Consider the following 24,197-nt stretch of genomic DNA (forward strand, 5'->3'; position numbering starts at 1 on the left):
GACGGTGCCATGGTGTTGACCTGACCCATGGATACAGCGCAAAGGTCAACAACAACAACAACAACAACAACTACCATCGCATCAAACAACATGGAAATACGCCATAAAAAATGGGGACTGGTGTCTATGGTAGCGAGAACTACGGTAGATTGGTATGGTGCAGTGCTCTCTCTCTCTCTCTCTCTCTCTCTCTCTCTCTCTCTCTCTCTCTCTCTCTCTCTCTCTCTCTCTCTCTCTCTCTTACCCACTCCCACGTCCGCCTCCCCTACCCATATACAGCCACCCTCCCTCCCCATACACAATAGGGCACCAGCCAAGCATGAACCCCACCACCCCCTCCTTACCCCCCGTCAGCGCAAGACACCACACACAGTGGATAGGCTCACCCCCCGCCCCCTCTCCTGTCTTCAACAATATTTACGACCATTAAAATCTCTCGGACGAAACTTTCAACTCTCCCCCTGCCTTCCTCCCCACTGGACCGAGGGGGAGAATAGGAAAAATGGAAGAAAAAGATTATATTTGACAATGAAGTTAACTTCCGGTATATATATACATCAAGATGAAGGCAGGAGGGGGAGAATTCTTTCGGATGTGGCGCCGATTGAACTATATATATATATATATATATATATATATATATATATATATATATATATATATATATATATATATATATATATATATAAGACTTAGGTATATCTTACGATGGTTTCTACCCGTGCAGCTGGATCTGGGACCTTACCCTACCAATCTGGTGTTGACCTCTTCAGTCCCTGTTACCAGAAGCAGCGCATGATTCCTATCTCACTGACTCATTGGAGACAACAATGTTAAATACATTTCCCTCACAAGTAAACTAAACATCTGGTTTATTCCCAGGGCAACCATGCAGCTGTTTACGTCAGCGAGATGTATTCCTACGGTAAGTGTACGTCAGGAGACTTACATGATAGCCTGATGATATTCACTGTGGCGAACTTCATTCAGTTTAGTACGGTCATCGGTCACCAGGCGGCGGGCGCGTCGCACACCATGACCAGTGCAACAACAATCCTGCAAAGAGAGAGAGAGAGAAAATCAGATGAGGTTGTCGCCTTTGGCGTCAAACTATCTGAAGAGGCAGTTCGCCTTCTCCTCAACCATACAATCCTCTCAACCAGACAGACCAAACAACCCTCAGGAGTATATATCATCTCATAACTTTACACATCTGCGAAGGAATCTTTCTGTCACCCGTGATGACCGGGTCGTAAGCTGGTGTCACACTCCGGCTGCTCACACTTGACACCTGGCGACCAACTGTCCCAGCGTACATCTGGGCAAGGTCGCCACGACGGCTCTATAAAGCATCCACCTTTCCCTCTAGCTGGAGCAGCGCACACCCCACCACTAGAAGCATAATACAAACAAGGAGACAAGACACCACCTTGAGGGATGCCAATGGGCAACTGGAGGCGTCTAAAGTGTTGTGGCATCTTCCCATTGCGCTACAGATGTAGTTGTATGGACCACACATACAATACCAACCCACACTCCCATCATGTATGGAAACCCCTACATAAACGCACGCACACACACACACACACACACACACACACACACACCACCACCACCACCCATGGTGTACCGGAAGTCAGCCGGTAAATCTTAACTTCCGGATAATGAGATGATCCCCAGCAACACACACACACACACACACACACACACACACACACACCCTCCTCAGCACAGGACGTCTGCTGAATCTGCTGCCCACTGCTGCCGAGATGAGTCCTATTCCTGCTGGTTGTAGTACGTCTACTGCTCGGTCTGTTGCCGTTTCTGCTGCTAAGTCTGCTGCCAGGTACGTTGCTTCGTCTGTTTCTGTGTCTGCTTCTCCTCTTACTTGTCGTCTGATTCTCCCTGCTACCACACCTGCTTCTGAGCAGGTACTCTGGACTTCTGCTGCCCCTTTCTGCTGCACACTTCTGTTGCTGTTTCCCCTCACCTTCCATCTCCCATACGAGGGGAAATAGGTGATATCTTCAGACATTACCTCTGTGATATCAAATATATTCGTGTTCGCAAGACATGTCGACTTTACGCGAACATATGGATGTATTCTCAAGAAATCACACATGCATTATGATATGCATACATGCGCACGCATACGTTCGCACGTACACAGACAAAAATGTTTCACACACACACACACACACACACACACACACACACACACACTCATAAAGACAAAATCCACGCATACACATACTGCCTGTGTCTTGCCTCATTACCCTCATAATTAAGTGCCCCTTTTATGGCAACGTTGCACACACTCACTACAACGACACCAGTTCTACGATTGTCGCCCCATTAACGACCACGTGTCCGGGTGAAGTGGCACGTGGTGGTTGTTCGACCGGTCGTTATATCCAGTGCCCGCTCTAGTGGACTGGAAGCGGTTGTGAAGAGGTCGTGATTTGCTGTATCGGGGGTTCGTTGTATGTGAATGTTCGTTATGTCGAAGGATGTTATAACGGGAGATAAAGCCATTCTTCGTCTGTCCACCCTTGAGCACGACGGTACGACCCGTGGGGCATGATGGCGTGACCCTTTGATTTAGAGAGAGAGAGAGAGAGAGAGAGAGAGAGAGAGAGAGAGAGAGAGAGAGAGAGAGAGAGAGAGAGAGAGAGAGAGAGAGAGAGATTCAGGTAGGTGCAAATTGTATGAACGACATATTGAGAAAAATAATACACAACTCCAAGTTTGCCTGTGACGTGTACTGGTGTTCGATAAGTGATGAACTTGCCGAACCAGCGTCCACACAGGCGAGCGCACGCAGGACTGGTCGCTAAGTGTCCGCTACTGAGGGACGTCCGTGGCAGTAGAGATAGGTAGACACATGTCCGCCAGAGTCAGGCTCTTGTTACGTCAACTGACTACGCTGCGAAGGCTTGGCCCTTGTAGCTTCAGTACACTACAAGGCCTGGCCCCTTGTAGCATGTGGCACTACAAGGCCTGGCCTCCTGTAGCTTGGGTACGCTATGAGTCCTGGCACTCTGGAGCGTCGGAAGAGGTCCTGAGTGTCCGCTATACATAGCTGTTTAGTGTAGCGTAAGAGCCACCATTTCGCGGCCGATCATCGGCGCTTCCCGCAGTCACTCAAGTGTCAGTGTCGGACGGATGTGGGTCGGGGAGGCACGTGCCGGCTGACAGCCTGACACCGGAGCTACTGGAGCCTGAGACGAGCCGACGCCGCCTTTTAAAGCTTCCCCTCACCCTGACGGCGCGACGCCAGATTTCGCGCCAAGGATGTGGACTCGCTGGCGCCGAGCTAAGTCCCTGAAAAGAGCCGACGGCGAGTTACAAGGGGGACGTTCTGGCGCCTCCCCTGCGTACGGCGGCCCTGAGGGGTGAGGCGACCTTCCCCGCCAGACTTACGGGGCAAACTGGCGTCTTTTGTCAGCCAGGGAAGTTAACTGGCACCTTCTGTTCGCCTTGAGAAGGCAGCGGCGGCTTCCCGCTCAGCCGTCGGGGCACATGTGGCGTGTTGCAATCGCTCGGGAGGTTTAGAATGCATTCTTATGTATATGTAGCCAGCAGAAATCAGTCACCGGTACAGGTTAGGACTTAATATCCTCCGTGGGGTCGGAGATCAACTTCGGTGGGATTCTAGACCTCTATAAGCTTGCGTCCGTGCCTCAGAGGACGAATTCATTTTTTTCGCTGACTCACAGCGTGAAGATGTACTCTGAGTAATGGTTGTGGTGAGGCCGGCAGGAAAATAACCCATCCCCCGAGAGTACAGTGTCACCTCAGGACATGTGTGTGATACGTCTGCCCATCAACCAGGCAGGGAAATACAGCGTTGCTCAGACAACATACTCACAGCTCTGACCTCAGTTGACCCATGGATACTTCTCCTTCGCTATGGGACATTACCTGTCGTCTACTATTGTGGGGGGCTCTATAGTACCTCCTGCTGCTGTGGGAAACACTTATATTGCCTCCTGCGGTAGTGGGAGGATCTATATTGTCCTTAGCTCCTGTGGGAGACTGAACATGACTCCCTCTTCGCGTGGGAAAGACCGTATTTCCTTCCTGTCATGTATGGGATCCGTATGCTCTCTGATGGTGTGGTGGAAGACACCGGATCAGTCGGGTCTTGCTGATGTGTGAGGATGCCCGTGGTCTTCACGGAGAACCAGGTTGCACAACTTGGTGATGAGAGAAGTTGTGGATTCGACCAATCCTTTGAGTTGTTAACACTCATACCGTACCTAGGGGAGGGGGTGGTGGCCTGTCGGGTGCTCCCTGGCCTAGCCAGAGGAGGAGGAGAAAGTGGAAGAGACAACTGGCAGCTCTCTCCACCTTCATTCCGGGCTGTGTAACGTTCCTCCCTCCCCACTGCCATTGTGGCACTCCCCTGGGTAAGAGGTGTTCCAGGAATTAAGATAATGGACTCATAATATGCATCACGTATCTATTCTCTTCTGTCTGTATGTGGGAGGTGGGCCTGGAACAATTTATGTACTATGTACTACTAATATCATTAATGCTACTATTACAACTAAATATAGTAATTACTATTATCAATCGCTGGAAATAATCAAAATCCTGACTAATCCTGACGATAATGATGATCGTAAATGATAATGAGGACATACCATTACTAACAACGTCCAAATGAATTAATGAGATACGTATCATCGCTAATGATTACCTCCATCGCCAGGTCCCGCGGGAACATCACCCATCCATCACCTTCAACATTTGAATTCACACTCTGGTCCCTCCCTCCAGATGGCCTGCTGGCTGGGCGTGATCAAACCCAGTATCATTGTACATCGGGAATCTATAATTATCGCTCCTTTATCATTAATCTAACGCCGTGACTCTATCATGAATGGATATAGGAATGTAAATCTTATAAAGTTTATATGTGTGGATGTGTTTCCCTTGAGGATACTTCACTCCGTCGTAATTCTCTTTCCCTTCGTGGTCGGTGGAAATTAATATTTGCCTTAATGGCGTCCGCGCTGCCTCTGGTGTTTATGCTGCAATTAAAGTGACGTGCTGGCGTTGCTGGTGTGTGTGTGTGTGTGTGGCGAGGACGTGTGAAAGTATATAGAGCAGTATGACGGTGCAAGTGGGGTGCGGGGGTGGGCGGGCGGCCCCAAGGGGTCTCTGTTTACCTTGGCTGCCAGGCGGGCGGGCCCGGGGTGGACAGTGCGATCCGCGCGGCCATTGTTGCTGGTGGTGATCTGGTGTTGTGCATCACACCTACGGGGTCACAAAGCAGCTGTCCGGACCACTGGCCATGAAAGAGGCGGACATTAAGGTCCCCCTGGGCGCCGTACGACCTTACCTCTTGTTGGTTTTGTGGACACTCACTCGGGGGCCATTGTGGCGCCCTGTGGGGGTAGTGACGGCGGCGACCGTCGCCACCCACCCACGCCACGCTCCGTCGTCGACTCCGACTGGGTTTTCTCCCTCCCTTCTCTAACCTTGCCTTTCAACATGGTTCCAAAACGTTATACATAATATCTCAAACGCTCGAAGTTTACAATTTCAATATGGAACGTCCAGATTAGAAGTGATATTTCCCCCAGTTAAGATCGAGTGGCGTTCCCCTGGGAGCAATAAATCCCCCGGCAGGTAGTTAGGCTAGCGCCTTCCGGGCCGACCAGCGAAGCCCATACAACACCCGCGCCATTGTTGCCGCCTTTATCGCGGGCACAACACTCTACACCTTCCTCACAGCCGGATATAGCCCGGCCACCGCTACCGTCAGCGTTGTAGTTCCTTTTGCAGGACATGTCCGCGGACACGCCACTCCTGACGAAGAGAGGCAATGTACCACTTCCACTTGCGCCTCAACCTCATTCGCTACCGGCCATGAGGCAGGGGTATGTGTACGAGCAAATAACCTTCACTCACACGTATAAGTATTCCTCCACGTGCGAATAAAGGATTGAAATTCACTTCCAGAAGACATGATGGTCGCATCAAACACCACTCCCCTTAATTGTGGCGGCAGAGCAGTAATGCTTCTCAGGTGTAGCCGAGCACCACAGAATAGGGGTCGGGACTCCCAAACCCATCCCATTGACAGCCAGACTCTCTCCCTCCTCCCTCCTTACCCCCAAGTAGGGCGTGAAATCCTACCAATTATGCGCGATGGTGACCTGGTTTCCCGGGTGTCATCCTCCGGTGGACTCTCAAGGCCTAGCACCCAGGGTTCGAATCCCCAGAACAAGGGAGGTACTTCAGGTCAAGTAGGGGGTGGTACAATTGACCCCTGGTCGGCCGTGAAATTGATCAGAACACTAAAGCCTAGCGTAGCATCCGCTCTCGACACCCCACGGTGGACACTCCCACACTACCCTACGTCTCCTGATGTTACTATTCGTGTAAGAAGGTGATGGAGTTGTACACTCATGCTGCCCCATCTCTGAACTTTGTACTAAATATGTACTGTCTTTACTACTATATGTGTACACACACACACATACGTACGCCACGTTAAGCCGGGTATCCCATTTTATCGACCAGCCTAGAGGGAAGGATGAACGCCTGGGTTGAGTGTGGGCCGACTGCTGCGCCCTGGGTTCGAATCACTCCAAACCCACATTAGGTTTTCTTTAAACTTCCTGAAGTCATTACGGAGGGTCTGTGTTACTTAACAATTGTCTATGACCAGGTATATATCTTTGCCCCGACTCATCATTACTGCAACATATCCCAGTTACAAGTTAACCTTAAAGGTACAATAAAACAAGCATTGTAGGCATTCCAGCTACAACCAAATTTGTGAGTTAGCTTAAAGCTAGTTCCATGTTTGGGCTTCAGTCCCATTAACAACCACAGTTGTTAATCAAGGTCGAAACATTATACTAAGAACATACTTAACTTGTAAATACATAATGATAATAGTAAAGGAAAGACTTGTATACTTGTATCTAGAAATTCATGGGTACAAATCCCATCTACATGTGGGTCCTTGCAAAGACTGCGGCTGATCGTCTTAGAGTATAAGCTGCGGGCCACATTAATTTACCACCTCTTAAACTTACTCAGTGAGGAACAAAGATCGCCAGCAGATTCTCCAGCGCCCATGACAAAAGCGGTGGAGGAAAATCCCTTACTGGACCCGAGACGGCCAGGGATGAGGTGGGAGCTGCTACACACACATTAATCTGCTTATGACTAATTGGCGGTGGTGGGCAGAGCAGCGCCGCGCCATTGTTGCCATGTCAGGTAAGCCGACGCTCCCGCCACGGTCGGCCCACACAGAGGTAATCATGCGCTCTCGTCTGTTTACATCGCTAAATTCAGCGCAAAATGCTGCTGTAAAGCTCTTGACCCGGCGGGGACTGGGAATATTACTCCAGGTTGAAAGTAAAAGGGAAAAAGAAATGGTGAGAATAGATTCTGAAGCAAGAGTAGAGTTTTAAAGTTAAGGAAAATCTAGATCTTACCGAAGAAAAAAAAATGAAATGGGAAAAGGCATTGAATTCTTTTTTCCCTCCGAATACCTGGGACCTTTAAACAAATCAATGAAATACGAAGATCGAGTGGAGTTTGTAGTCTAGTGGGGATAAATATTTAATCTTCAGTGCCGGAGATGCAATGGTGTGGGCCAGGCGACGCCGGCAGGGTTGAGGGAGGAGGAGGAGGAGGAGGAGGGGTTGTGGCAGGGCTGGTACAAGGGTGTTGGCAGGGGCAGAAGGTTAGCAAAGGTGTATGTTTAGCAGGAGTAGGGGGTTGGCAAGTATTGCCAGGAATATGAGGTTTTTGCAGAGGTTGCTGAGTCTGCAAGACCAATGGGTTGGCACATGTGAGATTGTTGGTATAGGTAGGTAGTGTTGGCTGAGGTAGAGGGGGTTCGGGAACATCTAAGTAGGGTAAGTAGGTAGGTAGGTAAGTAGGTAGGTAAGTAGGTAGGTAGGTAGGCCGGAGTTAGCAGCACGGTTTTACTCCTACTGTTTATACTAAGCGGATTAACCCAAGGTTAGTACATGTGTCTGGACGGACCACCCCGAGGCTGAGGGCCCTCGCTCCAACCCACCCCGAGGCTGAAGGACCCTCGCTCCAACCCACCCCGAGGCTGAGGGCCCTCGCTCCAACCCGCCCCGAGGCTGAGGACCCTCGCTCCAACCCACCCCGAGGCTGAAGGACCCTCGCTCCAACCCACCCCGAGGCTGAGGACCCTCGCTTCAACCCACCCCGAGGCTGAGCCCCTTCCGATAGTCTAAAAATGATCTGGTTTTGTCTGGGGTGAGAGGAAGGCTTGTGGGTGCCTTAGTGCTTGAACCTAGCGATAGATGGTGTAGCGGAGGGGAGCCTGCGACCAGGAGATACGAACCCAGGATGAAGACTTCATCACCGGAGGTCGGGGTTAGCGAGGATGCTTGGTATATGCTGATGATCCATTATGTTTCTTTTGTAAATTACAGGACGACTTTACAACATGGAACATCAGGAAGGTGCAGACTGGGATGGACAAATTCACACATCATCAACACGAACGAAACACCTGAGTGAACTTGAAAGACTGTGAGTCTGACTCTGGCATGAGAGTGGATAGAAAATGGGTTGCGGAACACCACGTTCGGCTGCAGCGGGTGGGGTCAGGTCTGGACCGCTCATGTGTCGCAGAGTTGAGGAGATGAGACATGAGTGGAGGATGTTCATGAGTGGGAGGTTGTGAGGCGTGATGGATGACATGAAGCTGTGCTGCTGTTTCCTGGGCGGCGGGCGTACCTGGTTACCTGGTGTGGTGGTGGGGATGGTGGTAGATGTGGTGGTGGTAGTTGTGGTGGTGGGGATGGTGGTAGATGTGCTGGTGGTAGTTGTGGTGGTGGGGATGGTTGTAGTGATAGTGGTGGTGGTGAAAATGTTGGTGGTAATGAGTGTGGTGATGGTGGTACGAATGGTGGTGATGGTTGCGATTGTGGTAGTTGTGGTGGTGGTGGTGGTGGTGGTGGTAGCGTTGAGGTGGTGGGGGGGTTGGAGGACCAGTGTGGTGGCAAGACAAGAGTAGCCAGCACCAGTTGTGGTGGTCGGGCCGCCACACCGTGCCTATCGATTTCCCGTAACTGCAAGTTTGCACGGTAAAGATGACCTGGCCAGACCTGACCCCCCTCGCCACCTGGCACTCTGAACCCCTCCCCTACCCACCACCTGGCACGCTAACCCCTCCCCTACCCACCAATGGCACTTCTACCTCCTCCCATATTGTTTACACTATGGCTCTACACACACACACACACGCACACGCACAGGTGAGGATATTCCCTCAAAGGCCCAGTCCTCTGGTCTTAACGCTACCTTGCTAACGCGGGAAATGGCGAACAGTATGAAAGATATACATATATATATATATATATATATATATATATATATATATATATATATATATATATATAAGCATTCACTGTATGAGGAAGTTACATACTGCCAACCGCACTGTACATATTCGTTGCTGCCAACGTCAAAACCGTAGCACAGAAGAGTTACTAAGCGTTTAAACGGTACGTTTTTCAAGACGGAAGCACAAGAGCTCAGAAATAATCCCACGAGGCATTTAAATATTTCCGGAACGCTGTACGACGATTGGCGATGATTGCGTGCGTGCGTACATACGCTTCCAGTGCGTCGTTTTTTTTCCGTGATCACTTCCTTCATTTGCGCGTCATGCTTGTAAACCACTAAGGACACAGAAGCAAAAGTTCTATAAACAATGTCATCCATTTTTAAACGTGGGTATGTGACCTGTGGCCTCTCTACCTCATATAAGGAAACGGTTATGTGGTTCCAGATGGATAATCAATGAATAAAAGACAAAGAAACAATTTCCGAAGGACTCTTCCAACTTTGATCTATCGAGTCGTCAACTGTTCTGTTTTTGTCTATTGGGCGGGAGAAAAAGAAGTGGGAGGGGGGGGGGGGTTGTGCGCGCGCGCGCATCCTTCCCTCCCTCCCGCCAGCCAGCCCCGTAATAGACTGTCACTCTAATCCAGACGATCCCAAATACGATTCTCTTTTGTAAACACGACCTCGTAACGGGCTAATAGCGTACGACTGATACGAGGAGAACAATCTGTGGGGGGGGGGGGGTGAGGGGAGAGGGATGTGAGAGAGGGAGAGGGGTGTGAGAGAGGGAGAGGGAGGGAGGGAGAGGAGGGGCGATGCCATTAAGCGGGGCGGGGGTGTGAGCGGTGGGTCCAAGTGGTCACAAAATGGCCAACTCTCGCGCGCTTCCGTCGCCAGCCTCCTGGCCGCCCCCCTCGCGGATATCCGGCTCGCCCCTTTATCACTCCCTAACTCTACTTTATTTTTAATTTATTGGGTGTTGGGCACTTTACAACTCTGTAACTCTCTCTCTCTCTCTCTCTCTCTCTCTCTCTCTCTCTCTCTCTCTCTCTCTCTCTCTCTCTCTCTCTCTCTCTCACCTCATCATTTCTATGTATATGGGAACCATCCACTAATGTTTGAAAGAGATGTCATTAGGTTTCTATACTCGCCTGACCTTGACCTCTGACCTAGCTTCCGGGAAGTCAGTGGGTCACCGCGCTGGGATTTTTCTGTCAGTCAGACTTCATCTGACACACAAGATACAGATCTCGTCCTTCACACATCCATAACAATATACAACTCTCACTACAATACCTGACACTCACTACAATACTTAACACTCACGCTACAATACCTGGCACTCACTACAATACCTGATACCATCATTACAATACAAAATACCAGCTACTCACTACGGTATACACTCATACAAATAAACACCACACACATACATACGACAGACATAACACACACACACACAAACACAACGATGCACACACACACACACACACACACACACACAAACCCATCATAGAGCAGTGAGCTCACTGGTATAGACCAAGACAAGGTGAGGTGGAGACGAAGGAGTGGGTGTGTGGCGTTGATCAATCTATCAGTAATATCGTATGTACATTGTCTGTAGTGCACGGGGAAGGAGGTCTACATTCATAGGGCCCCATCTACTGAACATTCTTCAGTATCATATATATATATATATATATATATATATATATATATATATATATATATATATATATATATATATATATATATATATATATATCTTTTCAAACAGGTATCTTGCTTAATGTTATGTTCTCTGGTTGTTCTGTGTCTACGTATGGCGAAGAAATGTTCACTGTTGACGTCATCAATCTGGTCTGAAAGGAAAGGTTTGTGGTGTGGTACTGTGGTGGTGGTGGTGTGTGGTGGCTCCACTGGTGACAGCACGCCATTCACCGCGAGACAAGAACAGCAGCTGTGCCTCCCCAGAGGGGTGGGTTCACTGCTGCTGTACGCAGTGATACCGCTTGAAAACTAGCTTTCAATCATCTTCACTATTATCACCAGTCATCTTCACTATCATGATAATTATCATCATCACTATCAACCCCGCTGTACCCTCCCCACCCTACCTCTCACCCCAGCACACGAAGATGCCTCCCCCATGCTACTGCCCAGTTCCTCCCCCATCACATTCCTGCCTCACACTTTGCCTCATACAACCTACTCACTTTATAACTCATGTGATTTACCTCCTCCCTTTGCCCTATAAAGTTTACCCTTTCCCTCACCCCATACAGTTTGCCTCTCCCTGTTCAAACTCCCCCCTCTCCTAAGATTTACCTCTTCCATCCATTCAGAATTACCCCCTTCCATATTACCTCTCCGGTAACTGTTATAAACTCACCAGTCACCATTCCCCTCCCCTTACATAATCCAATTTACCCCCCTCCCCCTCTATCACGTTACCCCCTCCCATTTCATGTACCCCCTGACGCTGGTTGCTCACCCCCTTCCCCCTCAACACCACCCATTCAACCCCATGACAAGCAGCTGCCTGGCCTCACCCCATAACCCACCTTCTGAACATCACACACACACACACACACACACACACACACACACACACACACAGCGAGTACACATTCTGTCCAGGATTCGAACTCGGGCCTGCTTGATTCATAGCAACTCTAACCACTAAACCACGCAAGCTCTCCCTCACAAGTATCCATAACACACACACACACACACACACACACACACACACACACACACACACACACACACAAGTATCCATAACACACACACACACACACACACACACACACACACACACACACATACACACACTTCCCCCTCGTTAGAAAAACGCCTGAGCACCACCACAACTCACCCTCCCCACCACCACCACCACATGGCCGTCCTCGCCCAAACCCGCCTCCCCGGTTCACTTATGAAGCTACTTTACTGGATAAGTAGAGTCCCTTTTTTCAGGCATCACTTAACACTTTGATAAGACCGGGGGACACCGTTTAGCATGACGGTACGACCCTCCTTAAACACGATACGGTATGGTCTTTGAGCACAGGAGGTACGACCACTGAGCACGACGTTACGACCCTTGAGCACGACGTTACGACCCTTGAGCACGACGGTACGACCCTTGAGCAAAGTATATAAATCATAGCCACATATACAAATCCATTTGCTTTTCTAAGTATTTCTCACATACATTCTTCAAAGCAAACACCTGATCCACACATCCTCTACCACTTCTGAAACCACACAGCTCTTATAATGCATTAAGAGTAATTATTGTACTTACGATAGGAAAATATTTTTCCCATGGTTACCAAAGTGTCACTTTTAATGGACACGTTCTTTTCCCAAGACAATGTAGTCGTCTGTGATTTACACATAAATATGTGACCCTGAGGAACACCTCTTTTCGAAGTATAAGTACGAATTCCTTGTACACATGGCGACATGCAAGGCTACTACAATCACTATAGTACTCAACACAGACAGAAGACTTCACAACTCTATACTAGTAAATACGAATCAATACATAAAGTAGACATTTGATAAAGAACCTCAAAGCATTCCTTTGCCTAATCTATACTTGGGCGATATAAGTAACTACAGTTTACATAACGCCCACCAGAGGAGGTTGTATTAAACACACACACACACACACACACACACACACACACACACGCCGTTTCATGATGAAAGGTCGTAAGGGCACTGTAAACAGCCACCTCCTGACGGTGCAGTGAGGTTAAGCAAGGCGCTGGCTGCCGCCGCTGCTGCTGCCGGGGGCGCACGAAGAGGAGGAGGAGGAGGAGGAGGAGGAGAAGGAGCTAGGTGGCGGGTGGGTGGGTCTTGAAGGGTATTAATAACAATCAGAGGACGGCCCTGAAGCGGCCACCGCCTCGGGTAAAAGCTTATTGATGTTTGGCGCTTCAGAGGTAAGAGCTGAGGGTAATATATTCTGATTATGGCGGGTAGGGAGGGGAGAGGAGGGAGGGGGTAATAATTGAGGCTGTGTATCTGCGTCAAAAGAGGTTGGAGGCCTCTCTCCTCCCCAACCTTCCCTCCCTTCAGGACACAACCCTGCTCCCCACAGCTGTCGGGGGAGATAAGTTGCTTGTAGGTGGGGATTTGAGGTGTGCTATTTATAAAGGATTTACGCCCTCTTAATGAGCCAAAGGGATCGAAGTAAGTGTATTTAGCGGGAAACATTTGGCTTTCCACCAGCGAGGATCGCGTACTTCGCGCACCACTTATCCCGTCCCAGCTCCACTTCCCCTCCGGGTGATGACGGGATGGGGGACCGGCCAGCCAACGAGTGTGCGGGATCCGCCGGACCCCGCCCTTGGTCCGGGCTCCACCCACCGCCCGCGGACCAATGGGGCGGGGCCGCCTAAAGCCGATAGCGCGAGGCGACGGGGAGAGTGTGTTCAGACATCTCGGCAGCAACAGCATCACTCGTGTGTCCCGGACTAGGATACTAATTTCCCCCGGGACTACTTGTGCTACGACTCGCCCAGTTTACCCAGTGCTCGTCCATCCGCCATGATAACAGTAAGTAGTCCACCACGCAGACCTGAGATCGACTTTGATTACGTTTGGGGACGCGAGCCGCCGTCCACCACCACCACCGCCGTCGTCTTTGTAGCTAATTCGTACTTGTTGAAAAAAGATAAAAAATGCTTAACTCATCGTAGAAATAGACTTCTGACCTTTAAACTGGACGTTTAACTGTGTGTTTATAAAGTGTAGAGTTTGGTGAGGGAGGGTAGAGTGGTGTGAATTCAAGGCTTAGGAGACTATGGCCGATTGAACCTGAACTGCTTCGCTTGGGGTCATCGGGATACATCAAGCGAACTTGTTCATAAGGCCAAACTGGCTCAGGCGACCCCTGCGTAGGGCGTAGCTCAGCCATGACCCCTGGCCAGGGTCGAGCGGAAGATGGAATAAATGTATGACGATCATCGGGGAAAAAAAAAATAGGAATATTTGAATAATTATTAACATGAAGGACATGTTATGTTTCGTGCTTGATGCATGGCGATACTTTCCCTTACCGTGCCCCTTCCCTGGGTCTGGAGTTAACATACGTGCATGAAAAGTGTAGATGATAAGTGTACTCGGGGGATGGGAGGCGTGGTGTGTGTGTGCGTGTGTAGTTAAGGTGTAGAGTGTTTGTCTATGAAGTGAGGGCGGCTGTATGCGTGGGTTTGTGGGATCTGTATTATGTAGCGGAAGACCGTATTTCTACACAATGGCTACCGTTAAAGTCTCCCGGAGATTTCACGTCGTGTGTGTATGTAAGATACTGTATGTGCGGAGGAGGGGTTCTTGTATGTATTGGTCAACGGTACTGTAGATTTCGCAGTTCTATACCAATTGTCTCAGCATTATATTACCGTTTTTGGTTTACGACAATTTTGATCGTATGATAAACAGTGTGTGTTGCTCAGCTTATGTGTAGTCCTATAACCGAACAGTGTATTGTACAGTGTTGTCATGTAGTGATAAAGTGGCCTGTAGCCCGTGCATTCCTGTAGCGGATACAGTTTGAGTCGGTCTGTAACACAGGAATGAGGAGTGTGCGTCACAGACCCCCAAGAGGCCAGACGCGAGCCTGTAAAACATTAGGAGTCAAAGATGTGTAATAATTCCAGAACCTGTTGCAAAATTAGGGGCTGCATCCCATACTAGTTACCCGTCTTGTAGCACACCAGGGGCTACAGTCACCACCACTAGCATTACCCGAAACTTGTAGACCATATCAAGGGCAACATTCCACCTTGTTACTTATGTCCAAAGATGACATCGCTAAACACAGTTCGGAGATGAGGTAAAATGTGCAAATGCTCTGAGTAAGTTTCTTGAACTTTCTAATGAAAGTGATCATCAATTACAAGTTCCTTATTTTATTTAGGACATCAGCTAATACATGACACAGGTGGTGTTAACCCCTATTCTCTGTAGCTGTAATTATTACATCCTGTATTTCCCCACTGTAGCGCATAAGAAAGACCGAACATAAGTTATATTTTTCTTTGTATTTGACAAGTCTGTCTTGTAGATATACCTTGAAATTATATTACCTGGAGAAAGTATAACCCAAAGACCGTATAATCCAGTATACTAATATTGTCTGTTATATCTGAGTGCGAGAAATATATCATAACTGAAATTTCTGTAACTTAGTGATGGTCATAACCTGGGATGACAGAATATATGAAAGCGCTATATCTAATATCTTAAACAAAAACATATATCGCTGTTAAAGGCGAGTATAACAGTATATTGCCTTGAGGTGGCGCTACCGTACTCTGCCTCCTTTGGTTAAATCGCAAGTGAAAATTCACCTTCGGCGAGGCTGCGCTACGGGGTGTACATTCTCGTCGAAGAAATTCTCACTCAGAGAGGGTCATCCCTTCCCTGATACTGATTGAAGCGCGGCTTTGAAGCCGTGCAACCCATGGAGAAGAGGTCATTGAAATAATAATAATAATGATAATAATAATAATACTAATAATAATAATGATAATAATAATAATAATAGTAATAATAACAATGGTAATACTAATAGTAATAATGATAATGATAATAACCGAATATAAAATGTATTTATGGTTTTATAGGGAGTTTATCTTAATGTGCTGTAGTTCTGTAGGGGATAAAATAGGATGGAACAAATTAGATCGATGTGGTATATGAGGGGCGAATTTGCTGTCCATGGGCTGACCTTAGGAATATGAAACAGTCGAGGGAAAAATCGGCGATAGTCTGTTGGGATCCTGGCTGTGGTTTCCGGGCCGCTGTACACGATAGCTAGATATTGGAAGTTGGCAAATGACGCCATCGTTCGTTTCTTCGTGACGCTACCGTCCTACAACTGATACGTTAAGGTAGAAATATCATGGTATCGTAGAGTATAAACCCCAATATAAGGTTTATGAGTAATAGATCTATATCCCTGTATATGTTGGGTATATATGTATTATATGGTATATATTGATCTCTTGGTTCTTCTTGCAGGCGCAGGAGAAGCGGGCGCCCCCGGCCAGAGGGTTCACTGTGCGGGATCTGCTACAGCTGCATGACCCGCCGCCCCCCACCACACCGTGCCCAGGTAACTCCTGAACCCCCCCGCCCGCCCCAGGCTGGGTTCAATTTCTATTCTAAGGGTTCAAGTCTATGGGATGGGTACTTGGAAATCCCCGTTTCGGGTGGGTTTAATCTGTTCCAGAGGTTCATTGGAAAGGAGCAAAAATCGAGCACCCGGCTTCATGGAGGATTCATTCCCAGCTGGGAGTTCAATATGCGGGAGGGCTTCACTGTGCTGATGGGGTTCACTCAGAGGAGGTACCTGAAGCCTCGTTTTGGAAGGGTTCATTGAAGCTTTAAGTGTGGGGATGGGTTGTCTATATGGCAGGGTTCACCCTGCGAGTTCACTCTTGCACGGGTTTACACGAGGGGTTCAGGGAAGGTAAATCTGTGATATATGAGGGATTCTACACCTCTATAAAGGGATACAGCCAGTGTATAAAGTGTTCAGTACCTTAATAAGGGGATGAAACTCTTGTATGTGGGATTTAGTATCTGTAAAAAGGATTCAGCTTTAAAAGAAGGTTCAATGTCATCATAGGGGAATTCGATCTTTTAAGAGAGGTTCAGTACATGAAGGGAGAGATACAGTACTTATTGCAGGTGTTCTTTCTTATCTCAAGGGGATCAGACCATTTTACATGGGGTTTGCTGCGTTACAAAAGAATTCAACAGCTATATGAGGGGTTCAGTACATGTATAGGGGGATTTAGACGTGATGTGGAGGTTCGGAACCTGTTTGAAAGGATTCAATCCTACATGAAGGTTTCAGCATTAGTATAAAAGGGATTCATGTCTTCAGTACCTGTATGTAAAGATTCAGGACTTTTTAGAAAGGGGTCCAATACATATATAAAAGGATTCAGTACTTTTAGAGAACTCGTTACCTTTATAAAGGATCAAGGTACCTGTAGAAGGCATTCCGCATCTATACTAGATGGTTCGGTTTATGTTCAATAACTCAGTACATGTAAGCGACATTCGACATTTTTATAACGGGATCAGGACTTGGAGAAAAACGTTTCATGTATATCAGGAGGAGGGGGAAATGGGAGTATTGACGCGCATATGGGGAAAAAGAGGGATCATTACGTGTCTAAGGAGGGGAAAATGGTTTATAAAGTGTATATGGAGGGGGGGGGAAAGGGGTTTAGTATTTGTATGAATAAAAAAAACCTGGATCTTACGGGAATAAGAAGGATTGATGGGGTTTAGTAAGAGCATAAACAGAGAGAAAATGGTTTAGAGGAAAGGATACACCGTCGTGCTCAAGGGTCGTCCCGTCGTGCTTAAAGGTCGACCGTCGTGCTTAAAGGTCGTACCGTCGTGCTTAATGGTCGTACCGTCGTGCTTAAAGGTCGTCCCGTCGTGCTCAAAGGTTGTACCTTCGTGCTCAAAGGTCGTACCGTCGTGTCCTCTTCGTTGGCTCTGATCTCCGCGAATACAACCGCACCTGACCAATCTCGCGATCGACATTCGCGCCATCACCGCCACCTCTGAATTCGCTGATATATTCTTCTCTTCTCGTCTGTGATTCGCGATCTATATATACTGCTAACTTCGCGAAGGATAGCTAGCCTAGGAATAAGGTAGACATGATGGCCAATGTATAAAGTCCAGTCCGCTTCATTATCCCATAATAATCGTAGTACTAACTACTATCAATAATCATAATAATGATAATGATAATTATAACTGACACTCGTGCTGTTATCGGCAGGTGATCAGGGATAATTCGACTCTCAGTCTACCGTCCATTGCTATAGAATTATCTGATAATTCTTTCCGTTCATAAATACATTAAAGGTGTTACCGGACTCCGCCTGCGCGAGTTTACACTGTGATGAAAAAGTCACCTTTGGCAAGACTGTATCATTAAGAGTAAAGTCTCGTCAAAGAACTTCCCATTTCAAAGGAGTCTACATTTCCCTGCTACTGGAAGTAGTGCAACACGCCTTTGACTACAAGAACATTTAGAAATGTTCGGGTTAAAAAACAGGAATCTTTCACAGAAAGTGTACCTGGGGTAATTACAGTGTGCATCAAATATATATTGCGTCCAATATATAAAGATTGGCATAAAAGACTGGGTAACTGTATGAAAGGAAAAGTATTATTTATGATTATATTATTTTAAAACTTTGGAAAAATATCGCTTAAGGATACTATAGAATTTAAATTCTCGGTATTAAAGTGAATCTTGACTTGGATGAAGCTGATATAATAGACGGCAGCATAATGTGAGAATTTACAATTATTTCCTGTATACGACTGGAAATATATGAAAGGGTTGTAAATTGTTTGGATTTGTTGGGCAATATGTAAATTTGTTTACTGATGTGGTGTATATGATTCATAGTGAGGGAAGCCATCAAGCCCACACGTCACTCCCCCAACACCACCACCACACCCAGGCCTCTCCCCACTACCACATCCAGGCCTCTCCCCACCACCACACTCATGTCTCTCCCCACCACCACACTCACGTCTCTCCCCACCACCACACTCACGTCTCTCCCCACCACCACACTCACGTCTCTCCCCACTACACCCATACTACCTTACACCTACACCTCTCCCCAACACTCATGCACCTCTACCCACCACACCCTATACATCTCCCCACTACACCCTACACCTCTCTCCACCACACCCCACACCTCCCCCCACCACACCCCACAGTATACAATCTAAATAATCAAGACTTTATACACCCCCCCCCCTCACACACACACGACCCTCGAAGCAATCTAAACCAATCACCCAGGTTTGTTAAACCCCGACAATAAATGTTAAAACACATCGATACACGTGTGGCTCGTCACCCCGCTTCCCTGCACCCACCCACGTCATCTGAATTGCAGATTTTTCTCCCCGAGTGAGCACGGGGGAGAGAGGGAGGGAGGAGGCTCCCCACCCCACCAGGGAGGCCTCAGTCAGAGCAATTATGCCGTCTGTGAGGTTTATCTGGCACTGACGGATGCCCTGAACGACCTAATGAGGCGAACTAGACTTTATATATTGGCCATCATCGGTAGTTAGGTTAAGTGGGGTGTGAGAGCCAATGATCGACTGGCGGTGATGGTGGCGGTGATGATGGTGGCGGCGGCGGTGGTGGTCGTGGTGATGGTGGCGGCGGCGGTGGTGGTCGTGGTGATGGTGGCGGCGGTGGTGATGATGGTGGCGGTGATGGTGGCGGCGGCGGTGATGATGGTGGCGGCGGCGGTGATGGTGGCGGTCATGGTGGCGGCGGTGGCGGTGATGGTGGCGGCGGCGGTGATGGTGGCGGCGGCGGCGGCGGTGGTGATGGTGGCGGCGGGTTTTTTTTTATTGTGATTGGGATATTTATGCTTGTTTTTATCAGTTGATCTCTCTCTCTCTCTCTCTCTCTCTCTATATATATATATATATATATATATATATATATATATGTGTGTGTGTGTGTGTGTGTGTGTGTGTGTGACCACAGCACTATAGCTAAAGTGGCAGCATAGTCGCTAGAACAACATAGCTATCATGACTATATATATATATATATATATATATATATATATATATATATATATATATATATATATATATATATATATATATATATATATATTGACCATAGCAATATAACCACCTCTTCCTCAGTGTTCTGACCATGGCTGTAACCTTCGGTAACTCAACACTGAACACTGAGGTATACGACTGTAGGTGTTACTATAAGGAAGCTCTGTTCTCTCAGCCATAGTTACGTTGACCAGCGATGGTCGTTATTATTCCCCCTTTAAGGTCAAAGGTCAGGTCATAATGGCCCAAAGGTGTAGATGTGTTCTCTGAGGGTGGCACTCGTTGTGCTCTCAAGGGTCGTGCCGTCGTGCTTAAAGGTCGTCCTGTTGTGGTCAAGGGTCGTGGCTAATTGTCCGAGGGTTATGCCATGTTTGAGAGTCGTATCAGTTTAACTCAAGGGTCGTATCGTCCTGCCTCAGGAGTCGTACTTGAACGGGTCGTACCGTCGTGCTCCCGGAGTCGTAAGGACGTTCTCACGTGTCGTATGTAAACAAACCCGGGCGCCGGTTCAGTTAATCAGACATCCGGATATGAAACATTCATAAAATCCGGAATCCCGTTTCAGAATGCAGGACATTCGGATAAGGAACATTTCCTACTCGGGTAACCGGACATTCGCTAGAGAACAGGACTATACTACAGTCTCCTGTACCGGCCAGGCCTGCTGGAATGCAACCATGAATGTCATATTTGTGTGATGGTCTGGTCTGGGCTGGGGTCAGTCTGGCTCCGTCGGTCCCTCCGCCAATCATCAATCATATGTGCATCTCATTCAATCACATGTGACCAATTAGCATTTACCGTTATTCTAATTCTCTTATTCCATCTTTTTTTTCATACTGGATCGCCGTTTCCCGCGCCAGGAAGAAATTCCAAATTATCATTTTATGATCACTATTATTAATATTTATTTCATTGAATTTGTCATTAACATTTCCGCTGCTTTTGTTATCATATTTATTTATTTAGTTATTGTTATTTTGAGCTTGATATCTACATATATATGTCAATTTGTACATGTTAACATTTAGAAGACCATGTGTGGAATGTGAAATATTCTGAACACGTGAAGGCGTGGTTATAACGAGACGTTGATAACATTATTAATGATCCTAGTGATCAGTAAGCCGGCCAGTCTGCAGCCTAATCAACCAAATTATCAAACCTTCACAAGTACAGTAAAGTTACGCTCATCTGAGGCCATTTCATTCGGTATTATTTGCCGAATATTCCTTTTCCTTACCGAGTAAGTGAAATGTCTAGTCACCAGGTGGTCTTCCTTGATGGTTTAGGAATTTCCTGTCGACTCGGTGTTGAGAGGAGGAAGCTGCACCGTCAGTGCATGAAGCAGATTAAGCTGTGGGATGAGTTAGCGGCGTCATGACCCGACCAGAGGCGGCGCGCGGGAGTCGCCTTAAAAATACCGGGCTAAAGCGCTTCCTGGGTAGCCAACCCTCGGTGAATACTGAGGAGAATGTAAATATTTATTTCATGAGTGTCCATCAAACGTGGAAAAGTTTTAACTGCATGATTTGTGAGCAATTCCACGACCCGAGGTTGACCTGTGACGTTGTGATGTCACGAGGAAAATGTTCCAAGTTGAGGGTCGGTGTCTGACGAAGTCTTCTCTCCTGACAGATGTTGTGGATGACGACGAGGATGGGGCGGAGCCTCTCGGGAGTCCGGCCGTCGATCGTGACCCAAAGAGTACCGTCCAGGCTGCCGCGGACTCCACCGAGCAGGGCGCTGCCGCCCTCGCCCCTCCTGACGAAGACATGGAGGCCCTTGAAGTCGACGACTGCGCCGAAGAGGACGTAGAGGCCACCGGACGCAAAAGGAAGAGACGGATACTCTTCAGCAAAGCCCAGACTTACGAACTGGAGCGTCGGTTCCGCCAGCAGCGGTACCTGTCGGCCCCCGAGAGGGAACATCTGGCCTCTCTGCTGGACCTGACGCCCACGCAGATCAAGATATGGTTCCAGAATCACCGTTACAAGACCAAGAAGATGATCCGAGAGCGAGGGCTCGACGGCGCGCTGCCGCCGCCGCTGGGCACCAGCCTAGGGTCCTTCTCGCAGTCTCTGAGATGCCTGGCGCCCATGGCCGCCCTCAGCCGCACCGACACCACCATGACCTCCCCAGCCCACAGACTGCCGGACTACCTCCTGCCGGGGGACAGACTGCCGGGGCTGGAGTGCCACGCCCCGCCGCTCCTGCCACTGGGGCTGCACCACGCGCAGTTCCCGGGACTCCTGCCCTTCCTGCCCGTTTGTCCCTTCCCGCCTCCGTCCTTACCCGCGTCCTCCCTCCTAGCCCAGGCTGGCAGCCCCCTCCGGACCTCTCTCACCTCCACCATCACCTCTCCCGCCACCTCACTCTCCTCTTCTTCTTCTTCTTCCTCCTCCTCTTCCACCTCCCCGTTCGTGCCTCCGACGCCGACGTCCGCCGCGGAGGCCGCGACCTTGTGCTCCACCACCAGAACTGCCGGCGAGGCCTCGCAGGAGCTGTCGAGAGTGTTGTCCGTGCCGCGACCAGGCTCCCTCAGGGCCGAGGGTGTGTGCTGGTGAGCCCCGGACCAGGACCTGACCTGGTGAGCCCCGAACCAGGCCTCAATCTGGTGATCCCCCAGCACCAGGACCTTAACCTAGTGATGCCACAGACCTGCTGGTGAAAGGCCCTTTAGAACACACATTAACTGTGGTGCTGCCGAGGTGACCTGCTGCTACTGGGTCAAGTCAGACACTGGAACTGGTGATCAGGTCAGATCAGGTGAACGTCCTGGTCGAGAGGCAGACTGTGTGTGTGTGTGTGGTGAAGGCGTCATATGTGGTATACGTAAGTGACGCCTGAGTGAAAGCAATAACTGCAGCCCAGAAGAGGCACGTTCCCCGCGTCTGCACGTGCCGTCCTGACGGATGACAGTCTGGGCGACTCCGCCGTGGTTCTCGGGCCATCCTGCCACGACCAGAGGCGCATGCGTTGCGCTCCCTCAAGCCATCTGCTTGAGATGAGTAGAGACGGGAAGAGGTTGATGACGCTGTGTGTGACTTACTCTGCTCTGGTGGTGATGCGAAGAGGCTCCGTGGTGAGGGCCAGGTGCCCGTGGTAACTGGTGTACGTAGATGATATCGCTGGCACTTTGGAGGGTCGATGTTGTGTTCAGTGTGGCGCACGTGAGCCTCATAACCATGTCAGAAATCTATACAGAGTCGTCCCACAGAGCCACTAACCCCCACACCACTACCCCACAGTGCCACAAACCCCCACATCACTACCCGAAAATGCAACTAATACCCACGCTCTTGGTCCCATCACCGCCACACCACCTCCAATAATCTCCCCCCCCCCCTTCCCAAACACGAGGCCTTCAACAACCACCTCAAACCTCCACTACTCTTTCTACCCCTTTCCCCCCACCGCCAGACCTCCAACAGCTACCTCACCGTCTCCAGCAGTGCCTCTACCTCCCTACCACCGAGCCTCCAACAATCTCCCAGTGTCCCCAACACCACTCCTCCCCACCACACCGCCTCCAACAGCCTCCACCTCCAAGACGAACCTATCGTTCCACCAGCAGCGACTACCGACCCTCCAGTCAGAGTGGCCCCCGACACTCCGCCTTCAACAGGGATCGGAACACAAGACCTTCCGGACACAGAACTCCACGACCGTTCTCACTCTTCCGTCGTACGACGACTATGCGACTTGTCGTGCATGACCACACTGCACGAGGTGGACGACCATACGACTCGTCGTGTACGACCACACTGCACGAGGTGGACAACCATACAACTCGTCGTGCACGACCACACTGCACGAGGTGGACGACCACACGATTCGTCGTGGACGACCACACTGCACGTCGTGGACGACCACACGACACACTTGTCTTGTGCAAAACTCTACATGTACAGTAGGTTATAAGACTTGTAGATTAATGAAAGTCAAGAATTTTAAAGTCTTTTTATTTAGAATGTCCCTCAGTGACCCTCCCTCACACCCCCTTTTTTTTTAGGGCTAGGGCTGGCGCCTCTACCCTTGGCCCTTGAAACAAAGTCTGGCCAAGTCTCCTATCGACACTTATCACAAGGTTTTAAGTCTTCGTTATTCAGAGTCCTACACTTTACCAATGCTGATGGTGTAACTCGTAGTAACACAACAGCAACATAACA

General features: G+C 48.9%; 2 protein-coding genes across 2 annotated transcripts in view; one reads left to right on the top strand and one right to left on the bottom strand.

Annotated features, from left to right (window-relative positions):
- LOC139759853 (apoptosis regulatory protein Siva-like) overlaps positions 1 to 24,197 on the bottom strand; it is a 137,368-nt gene that overhangs the window by 24,955 nt on the left and 88,216 nt on the right. Inside the window, exon 4 of the mRNA XM_071682358.1 lies at positions 950 to 1,056. Within this exon, the coding sequence (XP_071538459.1) occupies positions 950 to 986 (37 nt within the window). The 5' untranslated portion in view covers positions 987 to 1,056. The remainder of the gene's footprint in view (positions 1 to 949; positions 1,057 to 24,197) is intronic.
- LOC139759851 (uncharacterized) lies at positions 13,797 to 23,976 on the top strand. The gene is made up of 3 exons (XM_071682355.1): positions 13,797 to 13,932; positions 16,402 to 16,495; positions 21,664 to 23,976. The coding sequence occupies exons 1-3, from the start codon at positions 13,924 to 13,926 to the stop codon at positions 22,590 to 22,592; spliced, it is 1,032 nt and encodes a 343-aa protein (XP_071538456.1). The 5' UTR covers positions 13,797 to 13,923; the 3' UTR covers positions 22,593 to 23,976.

The sequence above is a fragment of the Panulirus ornatus genome, chromosome 34 (genome assembly GCF_036320965.1).
Source record: "Panulirus ornatus isolate Po-2019 chromosome 34, ASM3632096v1, whole genome shotgun sequence".
NCBI classification, from domain to species: Eukaryota; Metazoa; Arthropoda; class Malacostraca; order Decapoda; family Palinuridae; genus Panulirus; species Panulirus ornatus.